The following is a 19518-nucleotide window of genomic DNA, read 5'->3' as shown; positions in this document are numbered from 1 at the left end:
GACACTGCTGCCATCCTGTGACTTACTGAAGTTACAGCACACGTCTTAGCATACTGTAAACAGGTGTCAAGTGCAAATCTTTGACTTAAACTGTTCTCCTTGAACTCACTGAACTGAACCTTAACAGCTGCAGTACTCTTGCCAGAAGAGTGCACTGTTCGTCTGAGAAGAGGTGCCTGGTTTTAGATGATGACTTAAAATGTTATGTACTGTGCATAGAGGAAAAGAGGGTATTTTTGGCCATGTTGTATTTTAAATGTACTCCAAATTCTTCCCTCAACAATTGTTGTAGGCCTTATTATTAGAAATGATATAGGACTTGATAACCAAATACAGTTTTGAACAAATTGTTGTGGCACAGCAGCAGTAAGTGGAGGAATGGCCTTTAGAGTAGGCCTATACCAGGTTACAAGGTACAATTACAGCATAATTATTAAAACACATCCTCTGTTGTAACTGGAGCTACTTCCCAATGAATCAGAGTAAAAGGTCAGAGTAGTCACATTAACTCGAGACAGCTATAATGCAGCAAAGTTTTAGGACAGTGTTTTTCATTGTTTTGGGTCTGTACTCCCAAAACGTTGGATTTTAAATGAAACAATGATAATGAGGTTAAAGTTTTGACTTTAAGTTTTAAAGGTGTTTCAAAGGTGTTCACATCTGTTTTGGGTGAACACCCTCAGTGCAGGATTCAAAGCCCTTTTAACCCTTGGGGGACCTCTTTAGGCATTGAGGGACTTTTAATTTCTACATTGTCCATCAAATGAGGATGTAAACAGACTTGAATATTGTTTTATTTTAAATCAAATGTACTGGAGTGCACAACCAACACAACAAAACTGTCCTATTCTGACCTTACTGTATATTACACAAGTAATGCATAATTTGCTCAATTTCTTTGTCTAAATCTGCTGTTTAGGAGACTGAAGGTGAAAATTAAGTCAGATATAAACGTATTATAAAATTTTTGAAACATGTTAAAATGTAAACATGTTAAAGATGGGTTGATATATTTACATCTGACTTTTTGTGTGAAAACAACCATAAACATAAAAAAATAACATAACATAACATTTTGTTTCAGTAAATAACACACTGTTGTAACTCTCTGAATCTATAATCATTAAATGTCATTAAATTAAATTACATTGAATGTTACTTTTAAATGCTATCAATTAAATCAAGTGTTGTAAAATGTCATCATGTAGCAGTCTGATGAGAATGTTGTTACCCAACCAATGAGGGTTTTTTTTAAGAAGAACAGCCACAGAAGTTTCCTGTACAACTTTTGCAATCTTATCATGCTTCGTGTTTAACATCGGAGAAGCCCACTATCACACTATTGACACCATAAAGAAAACACAGTTTTGTACCATGTTTGGGGTACCAATGGTAGGTACACTGTCAATACAGTAACCATTAAACTGCATTCATGAAATATGGTAGACATGTACAAGCTAGTGCTATTTTCAAACTTGAAACAGGTATATAATCATAATCTTCTTCACAGCCAGCAGTGTCACACAGTGATAGAAACGGAAAGTGGAACTGGAAAGTGTTGTAAAATCATAGTTATATAAGAGAACCTGTAAATACATTGAAAAAACACAACAGTAGTGTATTACAGGGATATACTAAAGCACATTCATCCATGGCAGATAACTGCATATTTCAACAGATAAGGTTTGAGAGGATGTCCTTTTTGAAATTTCTCTCTAACTTCCTTTATTATACACAGGATGTACAGAACACTTAGTATCAAATGCTCTCAGGAATCTGCCAATTATCTCACAGTCTTCAGTTTCTGCACAGTTGTTTATCAATGGCCCGAATTGTTTTTTTTATCATCATGACCATAATCATTGGTTTATATCTTCATTTGAAAATAAGATCCAAATAACAAATAACAATAACATAAGAACAGAGTGTAAATATGCTCTAAGTGACTTAACTTTGGTATTCAACCCTATTGTCTTCTATGAATAGCCATGGCAGAATACCATGTCTGTTGTATGTCAGCGATGGGTGTGAGCTGACAGTCTGAAGCCCAGTGAGTCAGACCCACATGGCAAGGCCATGAGGAAGTTAAACCGCTTCCTCTGCCTCGCCGCCGGACTTGTTTTGAACAAAGAAAGGTTGTGGTCACTAAAAAACACACTATGATTCTTGTAGATGTTTATTGTTTGATTTTATTTGTATTCAGCAGCATTTAACTGTCAGCACAATTCTTCACATTCACCATATAGTAGCATTTTTCTTGAGCTGTTGCATTGATGGCAGCTGGAAAGGACACAAAGTCAATACTGAGCACATCTATTAATTTTTCTGTTTAGCAGTGTAGTAAGACTTTCCCTGAGCAATCAGTTTATTGATTGGAAAAACAAAATGTGCAAGTAAATGTTTATATGTACCATCATGCATGTACCATCGTAGTGCATGTCCCGTAGCTGAAAACGTGTTCTAGTAGAAAGCGGTACCCAGATGGGCGGGGTTGTTTCAAAGGTGTGAAAACCGCAGGATAACAGTTAGTGCACCAAACTTAAGTATGTGTTAAGCAACCTCTGATTCAAATATTGTGAGCAGTTTGGGTACACATTTACACTTACATTATTGTAAACTTAACATAATAACATTTTCTAAAAAATCTTCTCATTTTGAAAGTGCAGCTGGTCACTTTTGGAGTCACATATTTGTTTTCTTTTTCTCCCATGGAATATATTCAGGACTGACCACATCTTACATTTAAAAGGGTCTCTGATCTCTTACTCCAAAGAATATGTTTTTATAGTGTGCTGCCATTCCCACATCTGAAACCATAGCGTATATTTGTTCTCTCTCTCTGTGGCATCAGCATGCTCTCACCACAGAAAATCACTGGTGTCTTTCAGGTAGAAAGATCTTATCATACCTGCAATCAGTACTGATAAATCTGACACACATGCCAGTGCATAAAAGCAAATGACCACTTATTTTATATCCCTCAGAAGAAATCATTGTTTGGAGCAAAATGAGTTGTTAATGTTGCTCTTCTTTTCTGAAAGTCATTTTGAACTCAAAACATCAAAACAAAGGTGCGTCTGGAGCAAAGGGGGAGTTCCTCATTTAGCTGTCACTCATGCATAGTCTAAAGGGAAATTGATCTGAAACTGAAAAAGACTGAATTTTAAATAACAGGGATTATCAAAGGAAATTGTGATGTAATTATTGTGCAATAAAGCGCAGTTTTTAGCAGTAGTAAAAGTTTTTTTATACCAATATAACAAGAGAGGTGTCTAATAAAAACAACTCTGGATGGTCTCATCTGTGCAGCTGAAGCCACATCCTCCCAAGGGTGCACCTGCGTATGAAACCTAGATTTTCCTTTCCCAAAATATGTCACAGATGGCTCAACCCCCACAGTTTTATCAATCACAAAGGCCAAATGAAATATTACACACGTCAGTTTACAGTGTCATATGACGCTGAAAACTTTAAAGGTGCAATCAGTATGTGTCTCAAAAGTCTGTGCTAAGAGATAGAACATTTGAAAGGTTTAGCAAAAGTGAGAGTGATAGAGAGACAGGAACACACATAGGCAGAGTGAGACAAAGAGAGAGAGAGAGAGCTACAACAGGATATTTTGTCACTATGGTTACTGGCAGCAGATACGGATCTTGATTTCTTTATGTCATGCTGTTCTCATTCAGGGCAGTGTGGTTGTAGTGCTGTCAGGACAGCCCTTATAACTGAGATAAACTTTGCAAAAGAAGTGTCATGTCTTTTGGATTAATGTCACTGCAGTAAATCTCAAGGAAAACACATTCCATCTGTGAGGTAAGTTTCCTTTCCAAACTGTATTTTTTTAGGGTCAGGGTTAATCCTTCATGGTGACATGGATAGTTTATCGCGTCGGGAATATATATAACTGTTTCAGTTTGCAGTTTAACTTGTAATGGATTTATGTTGTGAAACATGTGTTGTATTCCAGAGTCAGATATCTACTTCATGCAAATGTCTGAAACCTACTCTTGCAAAACAAGTGACGAACTAAATTTGCAAACTACAGCATGGCATTTTCAAATGGTAAATCACCACACCTTTACAAACTACATTTTCTTTATCTTAAACATAATGAAATAATCTTCTATGAGGGAAATTCAGTGAGAAAAATATACTTTTAAACCAGAGTGAGCAATCAATCACAGTTAGGACACTCAAAGTAAACCACTTTCACAACAGAGTGTTATTGGAAAAGTAAATTCAAGTATATTCTTGACATAAAACACAGATTTAGTTTCAAATTACTGCATTTATGTATATAACTTCATTTTGATAAGAAAGGCATTTGAAAAATGGCGTTGCTGCATGTTCCCCCCAAATACCCTTTCACTCGTGTTAATGGGCCAGGAAACTAGTTTCTCCACTGCACCATGTGCTCGAGCAGATAGCCATCGCTAGAGCGGGTTATAATTTTGGCTCAAATAATATGACTTTCTACTTTCTGCCTACCATTCTAAGGCAGAGAGCCCCGGGGAAGCTGACTTCCTCATTTACAAGGCCATCTCTCAACACCACATTTTTTTTCAGTCTAAGTGTGAGAGTGCTGCAGCTGCATTCAGAATCACACTAAAGACGTGTTATTGTTCACAGACTTCCTTCATGTAACTTTTCCCCACAAACAGTGTATGAGAGGCATGCATGAAAAAAACAGCTATGTCCTGTGAGTCAAATACATATTTTAGTGGTTGAATGGACTAATAGTTGTGGAGGATGGTCACTGTCTCTCATAAGTCCTTCATTGTCATCTCCATGTGTAAACAGGTTGAAAATGTACTCAAAATTATCAAAATTATTCTTTGATGTTAAAATAATAATCTTTGTCTTCACATGTCAAATTACAGAATGAAAAGCAAAAAATGTATTTGCCCAATGATAATTGAAAACATTATAGGTGCTTTCCAGCTTCAGTCAGACACCAGAGCATATCAGATCTGACTTGTTTTACCTTGAATTTTACTTTCACCTTTTGTTTTAAGAAATGTAAAGGCTTGATCGTGCAAAGTCTTGATTAGTGAAGCTAAGGCAAAGTAAAGGTCGATTTTGGTCTCTGCTCAAAAAGAACCACAAGGTGGCACTACACACCACAAAAACGACTTCTACAGTATTTGACAGGACAGGTTGTGTCTCATTACATGACTGTCAATTACTGATGATAAATCAGCTGAGAGTTCACCTACTCAAAACCCAAACAATTTTTAGTTAGCTGAGTAAAACAAATAAAATTAAAGTCATGTCATCCCTGTGCATTCATTCATTCTTTGAGAGCCTTCAAAATATGGTGAAATCATCCACGTTTTGTTTTTTTCTACATTATTTTATAATTTATTACAGTTCAAAGAAACTATCTCTATTACAGGCAGACATCAGGGTTTTTTAATGCAACTGCCAATAAGTGAGAAATACTGTAACTTCATATACTTCCTTTTTGAAAGCAAGGTTTTATGCCAGGGTTTCATTTCAACATAGACAGAGACTCAGTGTGTCACTGTTCTTTTTCAAACTGACACATGACTGATTTTGTTTCCTTTAAATACACATTTTCTGTATTATGTTGTGTACCATGTATGTTTGGTGGATCAAAGGAGAAAGAAAATAAGACAAGAACATGCACAATGAAATGAAAACCTCTGATTTTGACCAAAGCATTTACACATTTTATTTTCCTTTTTACAGTTACTAGTTCCTAAAATATCAAGATGGGTTCTACCTCTGTGCCTGTGACCTTGATGTCCTCATCCACCAACAATGCCTCTAATAATAATAATAATACCTGTGACACCCTATATGCCCACCGGGACTATGCCAAAGTCCTCATGCCTCTCTTCTATAGCACTGTGTTCTTTGTGGGACTGCTCGGTAACTGCCTCGCCCTCCACGTCATTCGTCCCAATCTGAAGAAGATGAACTCCACCACCTTATATTCTCTCAACCTGGTCATTTCTGACATCCTCTTCACCCTCTCTCTGCCTGTGAGGATTGCCTACTATGGTCTGGGATTCCATTGGCCTCTGGGTGAGGCGCTGTGCAAGATCTCAGGCTTCATCTTCTACATCAACACCTATGCAGGGGTCAATTTCATGACCTGCCTCAGTGTGGACCGATTCATCGCTGTAGTCCTGCCTCTGCGCTTTGCCCGACTCAGGAAGGTCAGCAACGTGCGCTACATTTGTGTTGGTGTGTGGCTGCTGGTCCTGGCACAGACACTCCCCCTCCTGGGTAGTCAAATGACCAAACTGGAAGATGATGGCTTCATCACCTGTATGGAATACCCCATGTTTGAGAAGTTGGACCATGTTGCCAGTATACTAATTGGTGCTGTCTGCCTTGGTTATGTCATCCCTGTGGTGACCATCCTTGTGTGTTACTCTGTCTTGTGCTCCAAACTCCACCTCACAGCCAAGAACAACCATTTGACAGAAAAGTCTGGCCGGAGCCGTAAGGCCATCGGTGTGATCTGCTGCGTATCCCTGGTGTTTGTCGTCTGCTACAGCCCCTATCACATTGACATCCTGCAGTACATGATCCGCAAGCTGGTGTCGAGCCCTGATTGCACTGATCTCACAGCTTTTCATGTGTCGCTGCACATCACTGTGTGTCTGATGAACCTCAACTCCTGTTTGGATCCTTTTATCTACTTCTTTGCCTGTAAGGGCTACAAGAGGAAACTTCTGAAGCTGCTGAAGCTACAGGTCAGCATGTCCTTCTCCAGTGCAGTGAGGACGTCACCTGAAGGCTCCTCCAAGGATTTTATTGATGGCAACAAGATCCAACTCAACAGTTCTACTGTAGGTACAACCAGTGAGAGACTCACAGAAAGGAGATTACAGTGGCATGAGTAAATGAGAGAACTGAGGCACCAAGAGTTACACAAGATGAGAGGACCTTTTATGTGTGGACATAATTTAATCAAGACCAGTCAATTAATGTGACTCACTCATGCCATCATGGACTCCAATCAGATACTCAGCATCTGGATCCATAGAAATTCAGCTGTTTTTGACCAGATTACACAAGGAAATGTCTTAACATCAATATGAGCATTTCCTGTGTTTACATATTTTCTCTTCTTTCTTAACAGTAGTGAATTACTCAGGAAAGCAGACATTATTGCAGCTAAGGAAAGAAAGGAGGATACTTTTTAATAAAGCATGCTTGTCTCCTGCTCATAGACTGAACGCTGATGAGGTAGAGCATGTTGGAAGTGGACAGTCAACCTAGAGAGAGCTGAAAGAAACATCTATGTAAAGTATGTGCAGAGTTATGTTCCTAAAGAGCAGTATAATCACATGAAAAAACATTTTTGAAACTTAACATTTGCAACTGGACAATGATCTCATCCTCACAGTGTTACTTTTATGAAATTATATATTAATGTACAAGTAGATATGTTTCAGTCCAAAATTAAATCAGACTCACAGTCACAGCTTTTTTACCTCAAGTTTCAGTTAAGCATACAGTTGTAATAACTCAGGAAAATTGACAAACTCTTTACTGCTTACCCACCGAATTGTTTGGAAAAGCACCACATATTTGTCTGTTTTAACATTCATTTCATCGTGATATTAGTGGGTGCGTTCTATGATGTCATTTAATTTAAAGGGGTCCTATCGAGTTTTCTTGCAAGCAAATAAAAGTTACGTTTACATTCAGTGCTATTCACAATAATGCAATGTGTGTATGCTTGAGGTCTAACAAACATGTCAAGTTCATTTCTTTCCTCATAAAACATTTGCAAAGCCAATTTTTAATGTATTTTAAATCCAGCATTGTTTATGTCCATGTTTACTAGCTTGCAGTCTTCTTTCTTCTGTCTTTGCTGGTGCATTGCAGCAAACATTGGTGTGTTACCGCCACCTGTTGACCAGAGGAATAGTGTGAAACCATTAATAGGATTGCTTACTGTATTGCACTTATGTCCTTGTGCGCATGCACAAGAAGAACAAAATGGATACTACTATAAGTCCAAATCTCCACAGGGAACCTAAATAACTTGTAGATTGAGTTTTTGGAGTGCTACCAAAATATTATGAAAGTCAGGTGTAATTTCATTTGTCCAGAAAGCTGGATCTGTTGGCATATTTAATTTTAAACAACTGTCTAAACTGACAGAGTTTAGACAGTAAAGAGATGTGGGGGCTGATTGGTGGGGGTCATATACTGTAATGCATCAAAAAAATATCCAGTATTTTAACAGGCACCAGCGTTCAATGTGTGATTGACAGATACCTTCAAATCATGGTCTGCTCTTCAGTCCTCCATCCCTCTCAGCTCGTAAAACAAATAAAGATTTGGTTACAAAGTTGTTCAGGGTTGAGAGATGTTGAAGAATTTCAGATAATCAAAATGTTTGTCACAAAGTCACATTTTCTATTTCTATCATCAGATTAACAATACTTATCTTAAAAACACCAATACCTGGAGTCTCCGCTGCACACTGTTAAAAGGGAACTCGCTTGTCAGTTATCATCATTGTCCATTCTGTACTTCTTAGAATGTTACTTGCTTTGGAGAAAATATACACACCATTTGTACTCAAGAAAACTAAATTAACCTGCTTGCAGTGAACCATTTACTCTCTCAACCATTTCTACAGCTCCCAGAATTCACTGAGAAGGCCATGTAATGAGATCAGATGGGTCAATCCTGACTTGGTTACTAAGGGAGTTTCTCAAGGATCCATTTTGGGGCCTATGCACCTCATCATTTCAAGTCAACTCTATGGGAGCCACTAAACATTTATATAATGATTCTTTTGTAACATGGCACTATCAGCTGTGGTTAGAAAATGCACTATAGTATAAGTTATATATATACCTTTAATGAATACACACTATTGGTCCAAATTAAATATTTAATATACAAAAAATGCTACCGAAGTGCACTATAGCCAAAACTATTAACCCTGATATTGGATGTTTCTGCCAACATTTTCTAAAATTAATTGTTTATTTTTTTGTTAACTTGTTGGTCTGTTGCAGAATGCAAACTGGTCTCTAGCATGATAGCCTGATGCATTACAAGTCCATTCATCACCCTGACCTCTATGGAAGCAAATTAGCGTCATTAATATTTTGACCTTGTGAAATGATGTTCACAAATAATTTCACAGCCTGCAGTTGTATAACACCTTTTGTGTGCATGTGAAAATTGTTTTTGTATGTAATACTGAAGTTACAAGCACAAGTTTTGGCCTTGTTTTAAGGTCTGTGCTGACTAGCCAATCAGCACATTGCCCACTGACCATCCAATCAGAGGAAGTCAAACTGTCCAATCAGGGGGCAAAAGGTTCTGCATTCTGGTTACTTCGTCTGGAGTCAACATGGAGGAGGCCAAGGCGAACTCTTCTGGGATCCAGGTGAGTTAATTAGCACGGAACATGCTATGCCATTCTTTAACAGGTGCTTCTAGACATAATGCTGCGGGCATTTAATGTGAGAAGGAAGGTTGTTCGCTAAAGGTCAAGAAGGTTCAGTTTCCAATCCTGCTTGTACATGTTCACGCCAGCTGGAAAATAAACCAAATGAACAGGAAAGTAACAGTAGTAGGCTAATAAAACAATCTTCAAATCTAAAAGAGGACAGTAGTGAACTGTCAATATAGCAAAATAGGCTCAGTCTTATGTTTTTATGATGAGGAGAACATTTGTTTCATCTGTCATACACCTCTTTCATGAGCTGCTAAATTTCTTTAATATCAAACACACAAGAGCAGAACTCCTTAAGAGAGAGAGCTGTTCGCAGCTTTGTGGACATGCCCCTATTAATACTGCATTTTCAGTTGTTGCTAGATTTATGTTTAACACACTGGTGTCATGAAATGTATCTACTCAGTGGGGCTGTTTTAGAAGGCTCAGTGTTTCACTACCACTTTTTTAACTGTGTATAAGAATCTTCATGGCACACTGTGGTAATTCAGCCCAACATTTCATTCATGTGTGTGAAGTTACTGCTGAGCCACAGAGTGACCAACAGTGATGTTTTTCAGTTAGAGATAGGAAGGAGGAGGTCGGGAGGAGTGGAAGGAGGGTGAGGGGGGTGAGGGAGAGAGGAAGAAAGAGATTTTCAGTTCACGTCAGAAAACCAACCTCACAGCTCATTTGAATCCCAAGTCCTTTTCAGGGTGGACAATTTATAATAATAATAATAATAAAACTTTATTTATAGAGCACTTATCATACCATACCACATATTAAATACCACAGTGAATGACGAAATATAAAGAAATAAAATACACAAAAACAATAAAATAAACAGTGAAATAAACAAGCAGTTCAGGTAAAATCAGGATATGCTTTCAGATAAAAATGTGTTTAGAGACGAGACTTAAACGAAGACACTGACTCAGACAACCTAATTTCTTCGGGCAAGTTGTTCCAGAGCCTCGGGGCCCTGATAGCAAAAGCTCTGTCCCCCTTAGTTTTCTACATTGCCTACATTACACAAGTGGATCACTACTGTTAAATATTAGCAGCATCATATGAACAAAGGTAATGTGTAAATCAAGGTTTAATTCAAGCTCACTCATAAATAAAGATTGTTAGTGATAAAGTTTGTTTAGTGTGTGTAACCTTTGGTTTATAACTTACAGGTAGCCTACATAGACATTCAACAACAAACTAGCCAGACTGTCAGTGTAAAGATTAAAGCTAGCCAAAGATTGGTTAACTAGTGGTTCTTTTGTCAGTCAACTTGGCTAAAAGTTAGGATTAGCGGCAATGCTAGCGATAGCACCGTGGCTAATATTAGCTAGCCAACAATAAGGGTTTAACTATGCTGCACAAATATGTTGCCCTTTGGTTCATGTTTAAATTCTGTATGAGTTAGAAACCTCTTTTACTGTAATTTTAAAACACCAAACCTATATTTCTACCTTTCAAAACATTAACAGTTAGGAGAGGTTTGTATTGCACCCCACCATATGTACAGTATCCACAGTTTACAGAATGCTCAATAAGTGCGATGTATGGTAAAATCAGTAACACATAGATCTATGTGTGAAGATGTGTGAGTGTGTGTGCCCTGCTAAACACTCTGATTGTCTGTAGATTGTCTTTACACTTTATTTTTACTGTCTGTCTTTAGATTTGAGTTGGACATATGGTGATTCTTCAGTGATTTTTCCTAAATAGCAGGAGTTAATTATATTGTTTTTTGTTCCCTTTATGAATGTCAAATGAAATGTGCAGATAGTATATATTGTGTTGCTGATTTAGGTTAATGCAATTCAACATGCTCTTTTTTATGTTAAATTAGTACTTAAAGTAAATATAACAAAATTCAGGTTGTTCTCAAGACCCAGAGATTCAAGTCACACAAATGTACATATTGACTGGTTATTGATAGGGTCACAGAATATATTTGGCTTGAGGGGGAATTTACATTTCAAGGTGCAATGTGTAAGAATTTAAGAGTTTCAAACATTCAAAAATTAACTAAAATTATCAACAGAATGTGAAGAACATGTTGACATTATGTCAAAGATGTCTATGTATTGTGTTGCAGAGATATCGACTTAAGTTAGCATGCTAACCAGGTAGCCCTGGCCCGTCCTGTCACTCTAGCTACGCCGTTACTATAGCTCAGGCCTCCCCCAGTAGTTTAAATTGGGAGATGTGTGTGAGTGGCGAGTTTGCTACATTAAATAAGATCTCTTAACTTTTTTTGGTCTAATAAATAAACCAAATAAACTCACAAAATGTCAAGACAGGAAATATTCTTACACCTATTTTCCTTATTAAACAAAAAAATACAACCGTACACCTTCTGAATTCAAGTTTCTCTCTTTTACTGAATTAAGACTAGCTTAATTGCCTTGTTAACTCATCGTAAAACACACATTCAAATTCGACCGAAACAAAATAAAACCAAAACCGTCTTGGTTAGGCTTTCCACTGTTCCAACAATCACCAACCCTGGTTTGGGCAGATAAATCCTTAATTCACAGAGTTAGATGTGAAAAACTGGCCCAACTGGTTCACTGGGAGGCGGCTGAGACCGGTTACATTGCACGCTCGGATCTGGTGCCCATTCCAGCGCTCACAAGCATTCCCAACTGTGACGCGCCAGCCCTGGGCCTCAAAACCTTCTCCTTCAGGCAGTCCAAAGCTCTTGTGCTAGGACCTCTAAGTTAGCTGCACAGCTAACTGAGCTAACTAGCTAATGGTAGTATGAATTCGACAGGTGGAGAGTAGTCTTAATTCTTACACATTGCACCTTTAAATATAACAGACCACCGTGTTAGCAAACTGTGACAAAAGGTTTGCTTTTGTGAGTTGTACGAAGGAGATCATTGGAACAGGTTTGCTCTTAGTTCTGAAAAAATATTCATCTCAACCATTCATTCATCAATGAATCATCACACTCATACATCCGGCCTCAACAACAGATGGCAGAGACACAGGTGAAGATAGAGCCAAGTAAGACAAAGCACTGGAAAAAAGTTTAGCAGAGTTTATCATGTTGATGGCAAAGCTCGTCAGCCAGCATAGTCACTGCCAAGGTTCAAAGAAAACCACAGAGCAAAACATGTGCTTACAGTGACAAAATACAATTTAGTACTGCCTGGAGTTGTTGTAAAAGTTGAAACTTAACAACAGAAGTTATTTTTCTTAATGTTTATTGTATTTTTTGTTACACAATCGTTTGACAAGATGGTCATTAACCAAAAATAACTGAAGTCCTCAATTCCAGGAATGTTGCTGTTGATGTGGCAGAAGCATGAGCACAATGGTACTGTAAAACCACAGTACAAATACTATAGGAACTGGAGCTGAAAAGAGTCAATTAATCGACTAGTCGATCGACAGGAGATTAATCTGCAATTGTCTTGATAACTTTAATCGTTTGAGATGTTTAAGCAAAAATGCCAAACATTACCTCTTTACAGCTTCCCAAATATGAGCATTCGCTGCTTAGTTTTTTTTAAGAGACAGTAAATTGAATGTCTGTGGGTTTCGTACTGTTGGTTGGAAAAAACAAGACATTTGAAAACGTCACCTATGGCTTTAGGAAATTGTGATCAGGATTTTTCACTATTTTCTGACATTTTACAGACCAAAAGATTAATTGATTAATCAAAAAAAATAATCAGCTGATTAATCAATGCTGAAAGTAATCGTTAGTTGCAGCACTAGTAGGACAGTTACAGAGTGATTTCTCAGGTAGACTAAAAGATTTATAACAGCAGCGTTTCAACGCTAAAGTACTATTTTTCTATAGGTCTGGTCCATGACATCATAAATGTTTCTACATAACCTTTGATCCCTTTCTGTTTCTGGGCAAATTAACGCAGTAAACTAAGATATACCGTTCATTGCAATCAACCATAAAACACCACAGGGTATCATTAGATGTTTATTTGCATCGTGACCTCTTCATATGCACACTGTATTTCACACATATTATTGCCATCTGCTTTATTACTCCCTTTTTTTCTATCACCAGATTTCTTTGGAGATTAAAGGAAAGTTCTTGTTTTAAAGAGGTGGATTGAAAGCATCAGAGAACTTAACACAATGTATCTATACATCTGAAACATGGCAAGGCAGGCGTAGCTACTTTCAGATTATTTGAATAATCTGATGATAACACCAATGTGTAGCACCCACCTGGGTGATTCACAGCAGCCATTTTGCACCAGATCGCTCACCACACATCAGTTTGAGGTGGAGAGAGGAAACATAGAGCCAATTACACTGGGTGAAAATTAAGTGGCCAGATGGAGAGAGCCAGGTTGGGAATTTTGCCAGACCACCAGGGAACCCTCTACTCTTTGCGATAAGTGCCATGGGATCTTTAATGACCACAGTGAGTTAGGACCTTGGTTTAACGTCTCATCCGAAGGATGACATCTCCTACAGCACAGCATCCCCGTCACTGCTCTGGGGCATTGGTATGTTTTTTAGTAGGACCAGAGGGAAGCCTGTCCCCTACAGGCCCACCAACACCACTTCCAGCAGCAACGTAGTTTTCCCAGAGGGTCTCCCATCCAAGTACTAGCCAAACCCACACCTGCTTAACTTCAGTCATTCAGCAGAAACGGTACATGTTGGTATGGCTGCTGGTTATGTCATTAATATGAAGGTATTGTCCAGAAAATGAGTTCAGCGCCTTTGCAGTTTTGATTTGAATAACTTTCTCTGCATTTTTTTTAACTTAAAGTCCCTAAACTAAAAGTTTAAGACATGTACTTACGATTAGGATTTTGTGACATCACAACTAGTTTGGAAGTCAAACACGGTTCACTATGCAACTTTTATACAAATGTGATGTGAAAACGTGAAGCCTCCAGCGCACATACACTGAGAATAGACTTAAAATTTTAAGAATTTTCAACAGTAACTGAACTTTTTTGTGGAAAAGCTATATCACACACAGATTATTATTCAAAGAAGAGTATTTTAATATATCTTAAAAATATCTGGAGGGGGTCTTTAGCATTTGAATTAAAGCAGCCAACTTCTAATTCAATTTAATTCAATTCAGTTTTATTTATATAGCACCAATTCATAACAAAAGTTATCTCATTGCACTTTTCCTGTAGAGCAGGTCTAGACCGTGATGGAGAAATGGAAAAAGTCAGAAGGCATAAAAAAGAGGGACAGGTGGACAAAAGGAGATATGGCAACAGAACAATACATAAAATGATCACTAAGATACAATTATATGCTATTTTGTACTATGAAGTATAAATTGAGGTTGGAAAAGCTTAAAATGTATTAGTGATCTCACTAAGACTTTTTTTGTAGATTAAAGGTCTGATAAGTCATTTTCTGCATGAATTGCCACACATAAAATATCATCTAATGCATTATATTATAAAAGCCTAGTATTACTTACTACACAAATAAATTCCAAGACAAAATCAGTTATTAGGTACAGACTGCTACGTAAGCCCCTGACAATTTTGTAGTGATCATTTTCAGCCTCTAGAGGACAGTGAAAAACAGGGTAAAGAGGTGATGGTAAAGGAAGTTAAATGGACTTTTCACAGGTGCATATACCTAATCTAAATATTGACAGAGGTAGCAAGAGTATCAATTTATGTTTTTTTTTATTTGACCCTTTTCTGTTTCATTTTAAACAAGAATGTCAGAGTATAAAATAAAACAATTTAAGGGAAGTACAAAAAGAAAGAACCTGATGTTGTCTAGTATAAATGCACTTATATAGTATTACACAGGTGAATAATAAAGACCATGGATTTATTATGGAATAGAGGACTTGCTGAGGCAACCACATGACAGGTATCAAAGAGAAGAAAACATCACACAGACTGTTGTCATAACAACATATTGCAATGAACACAAAGTACCATCTGGTATGAGATTTTTAAGACACATCGAAAGGACAAGCCGATAGATTATTATTTCCCAGGAATAAGAATTAAATTGAATGAGTGGCTTCCATATAAACACTGTGATAAAAGTAATGTTGTGAGCATAGAAAGAAGTGCAAAGCAGTCAGAAGGCACAAAGGAGGAAATGCAGTAAGTATGCTTTACTTTCTATTTTATAAGATACATAATGGGATTGGAAAGTACCAGTTAGCAAGTCAGGGGAAGTTTTGATTGCACAATGTTCTTTGAGCCAAATGTCCTAATTCATAGTTGTTATCAGCTCACACACACATTAATCACACACATTAATCTGTATTCAGTCTGGGTCCAGACTGACCTTGAGCTTTTCACCTGAGGTATGCGCTTTGCATCCATTAAGTCGCCGTGGTGTAAAACCATCTCACAGCATCAGCGTGAAGTGTCTATTACCACCTTCTTATTTCCTGTTTATATGGCAACTGCCTCAACATCCTGTTTTTAATTACTTCTCTCCAGCAGCAGATGCTTCTCACAGCAACCTGCTGTGGATTACTCCCCTGAGAACTAATGTGCTGTGACAGACCCCACTTTTCCAATCAATAACTCGCCCTAAATCTGCCATCTCTCTGCCTGCCAAACACACTCCCACTTCTAATGGCACATCATTTTCTTTAAGGGGGTGTAATTGCAGACTGTGGAAAGCTGTAGCCCTTTGTGTTCCAACTACGTAGATACTGTAAAGGAATCTAAAGTACAGAAACAACAGCTCACAGTCAACACAGGAAGTAATGGGGGCTTTACATTGTGCTCAGTCTCGCCACCATTCCCTCACATTACCCTTTTAAAACCATTCACTTCCCTGTTTTGACTGAGTGCTCAGATCACCGTGCTACTTCATAAACCTGTTGGCGCAAGCTTGTCAAGATGTTTGTGTCATTTCTCTGGTAAGTGCAGTCTTTTATTGTTCAGGAAAGGCTACCTGATCTGTTTGACCTTTAAGATGGAGGGGGGAAAGTAATTTTTGCAGATGTCTTTTATTGCTGTATGTGTGTTTTGATGCTGAGTTTTGGGACAAACTTATTTAAATCACTCAACTTATTTGTTTCATTCTGCAGCTTTACAATAATTGGTTTTCTGATTTTAAATGATCACCCACAATTCACAATAAACCGTACAGTACAGTGGGAAAGATTAATACTTGTATGCGAAACAAGGAAGTCACATGATTTACTATCAAGATACAGCATCAATTGTTTACCCTCACCACAGATTACAGTTACTTAATTATTTCTACAGTGTAGTGTACAAATATATATATATATATATATATATATATATATATATATATATATATATATATATATATATATATATATATATATATATATATTGCTTGTTTATATATACATATATATATATATTGCTTGTTTATGTAATATATGCAATGACACATCTAGACAGACATGGTTTGTTTGTCTTCCTCTGTTTTTTTCACAGTGCAGCTGCATAGCTTTTAAAAATAAGTATTCAAATGATCAAGCAGCAGGTTCTTGAAACTGTAAAACACACATATGTGCATATTTAGAAGCAGCCTCTGGCTAATTCAACCCCACTGTTTCTTCTGGAAACCTAATTGTTTCATACACTTTATTTCTCTCAAACACAGAACTTTTGAATGTGCTTATGCCATGCTTTTGTTTGTTTTTTCTTAGATGTCAAACTCTTGTGGACTAATGAGGATTACTTCTACATAATGTTCAAAAGTAAGTTGCATTAGCAGGTCTCGATCCTCTGATCATTTGAAACTTGAAATCTACAGATTATTTTATTCAAAAAACAATCAGCAAACATGTCTTTACCATTTCTGTACTATTTTTGTAGCTGATAGTACTGTAAATTACAGGACTTAGGTCATCTTAGATTTGATAAATTTCATACTTGAGAGACACCACATTGGCCAAAATATCAATTTTTCCTTATTAAGACCTTGCTATAAGCACATGACCTTTCTACATAAGTGAATTTACAATCAAGAAAACAAATGGGCCATAAAGAGCAAAATAATATGATAAAGGCATTGTTCAATGGAAATGAACACCAATATCTATCTGTATTCTGTAAGTTTCAGAATGAAACTGGATGTAAACTTCTCCAACATGTCTGTGGAGTCTGGTGCTGTAAGGCCGGAGCAGGGACCAGTGGAGTACCGCATGGTAGGCCTGATCTTCTACTGCTTCGTCTTCATCATAGGAGTTGTAGTCAATTTCACTGCTATATGGGTGTTCGCCCTCACCACCAAGAAGAGGAACTCTGTCACTGTCTACATGATAAACGTGGCCGTGGTGGATCTCACCTTCATCCTGCTGCTTCCCTTTAGAATGGTTTACCACCACCAGGACTACTGGCCCTTTGGAGATATTTTCTGTAGAATCAGTGCAGCTCTCACCATATTCTACCCCTGCATCGCTCTGTGGCTGTTTGCTCTGATCAGTGCTGACCGCTACATGGCCATCGTCCAGCCCAAGCACGGCAAAGAGCTGAGGAACATCCCAAAGGCCGTGGTGGCCAGTTTGGGGTTGTGGGTAATGACTCTGGGCTGCACTGTACCCCTGCTCTTCTCTGAGGATGACCCCGATCGCATCTCGAATTTTACCACCTGCATCAAGATGCAAGACATCATCTACATGCGCAATGACAACCCCGTCAACTTTGTGCGACTCATCTTCTTCTTCCTGGTTCCCATATTTATAATGATTGGCTGCTATATTGTCATTGTGGATAATCTGATCCACGGCCGCACCTCTAAACTCAAACCTAAAGTGAAGCAGAAGTCCATCAGGATTATAATCACACTGATTATCCAAGTGTTGGTGTGTTTTGTGCCTTTCCACGTGTGTTTAGTGCTCCGTTTGCTGGGGACTGGCAAAGATGGGGGATTTAGCACATGGGCAGTCTTCACCACATTCCTGATGAACCTGAGCACAGTGTTAGATATCATTCTGTACTACATTGTCTCCAAGCAGTTCCAGGACAGGGTGATCAGTGTGATTTTGTACAGGAACTATCTGCGAAGTGTGAGACGGAAGAGCAGGCACACACACACAGGCAGCATCCGATCAATGAGCAACCTGACCAGCGCAATGATATGAAACAACCATCAAACTTTCATGCCAAACAGCACACTGATATGTACCGCGCACGCTTTGACACAATGTAACACTGAATGCATCACTGTGTACATGGTTCATTATCAAAAGGATCAAAACTTGCAATTAATTTCCAAGACGTAATTTACACTCACAGTATGGGAGTGCTGCTGCTGTGGCAAAAACATCTGTGTCGGAGCTGATTGACTCACCCATGAGACTTGAGATGTTTTCTGTACGTCTTTGCTCTAGCAGACAAAGCACGAGTATCTGTGGCTCAGGTGTAATACATGCAGGCGAAAATAAAGCTCATAATCATTAAAAACATAGCCCACATTATCTTAGTGTTTGCTTTGTTATTATGTAGAAACATTGAAATTATTCTCAGCCTTCTCATTATGTCAGCCAACAACTATAAAGGGCCTGACTGCCTCCACAGGGGGAAACCAACAGGAAATGACGGTGGGTTTGTGAAGGTTGCAGCTTTTGTTTGGTCGCTGCACCATATTTTTAACTTCACTTCTGTAGCACCTCAGTGCTGCATCATTACTTAAATATAACCATAAGTGCTGAATGATTCCATGTACATGAGGTGCGAATAAACTAAGCTTGTTTGACTGGTGTCACGTCACCTTGTCATGTTTGTGGAGTCTGAGTTTAAACCCAACCATTTGATACAGGACATTATTATAACAGTCACCACAAGCATCCCGGAAGTTGCTGTAAACTTGTTGACCAGGTGATGGCAGCATGGCACAGCTAGATCCCATCTACCTGCCAGAGAAAACACAAAACAAAGGGGATAGTGCAGGATTTTTGATTGTCTGCTTTAGAGCTCTTTACACTTTTTTGTTTCTGCATTTTATTACATTTTAACTGGCTTTATAAACGCAAATATTTCAGTTTTTACTCCTTGAAATAACTATTCCACCTCATCACAGAGAAGTTAACTACAGTCGTAACAGCTTCCTCAACCACAAATCAGACTGAGGTGTGTTCATGGTCCAACGCGAATTGT

At 38.0% G+C, this 19518-nt stretch overlaps 2 protein-coding genes across 4 annotated transcripts; both read left to right on the top strand.

Moving 5' to 3' along the window:
* Positions 1–3465: 3465 nt before the first annotated feature.
* On the top strand, positions 3466–7688 carry gpr183a (G protein-coupled receptor 183a). 2 transcript variants are annotated; one of them, XM_044217524.1, is made up of 3 exons: positions 3495–3813; positions 3968–4062; positions 5713–7688. In XM_044217524.1, exon 3 carries the CDS (start codon positions 5736–5738, stop codon positions 6876–6878), a length of 1143 nt encoding a protein of 380 aa, XP_044073459.1. In that variant the 5' UTR covers positions 3495–3813; positions 3968–4062; positions 5713–5735; the 3' UTR covers positions 6879–7688. The 2 variants fall into 2 exon arrangements, with proteins under 2 accessions (XP_044073458.1, XP_044073459.1); XM_044217523.1 differs by lacking the exon at positions 3968–4062 and having other exon boundaries at positions 3466–3813.
* Positions 7689–9366: 1678 nt separating this feature from the next.
* On the top strand, positions 9367–19123 carry gpr18 (G protein-coupled receptor 18). Of its 2 annotated transcripts, none has more exons than XM_044217750.1 (3): positions 9367–9394; positions 17067–17117; positions 17477–19123. In XM_044217750.1, exon 3 carries the CDS (start codon positions 17484–17486, stop codon positions 18501–18503), a length of 1020 nt encoding a protein of 339 aa, XP_044073685.1. In that variant the 5' UTR covers positions 9367–9394; positions 17067–17117; positions 17477–17483; the 3' UTR covers positions 18504–19123. The 2 variants fall into 2 exon arrangements, with proteins under 2 accessions (XP_044073685.1, XP_044073684.1); XM_044217749.1 differs by lacking the exon at positions 9367–9394 and adding an exon at positions 15773–16298.
* The last annotated feature ends 395 nt before the right edge of the window (positions 19124–19518 follow it).

Source organism: Siniperca chuatsi, linkage group LG12 (genome assembly GCF_020085105.1).
Source record: "Siniperca chuatsi isolate FFG_IHB_CAS linkage group LG12, ASM2008510v1, whole genome shotgun sequence".
Lineage (NCBI taxonomy): Eukaryota > Metazoa > Chordata > Actinopteri > Centrarchiformes > Sinipercidae > Siniperca > Siniperca chuatsi.
This window is presented reverse-complemented; position numbering and strand designations above follow the sequence as displayed.

What these genes read in the sequence shown, in the direction of transcription:
- gpr183a (XM_044217523.1), top strand. Translation starts at nt 5,736, where the DNA reads ATGGGTTCTACCTCTGTGCCTGTGACCTTGATGTCCTCATCCACCAAC.
- gpr18 (XM_044217750.1), top strand. Translation starts at nt 17,484, where the DNA reads ATGAAACTGGATGTAAACTTCTCCAACATGTCTGTGGAGTCTGGTGCT.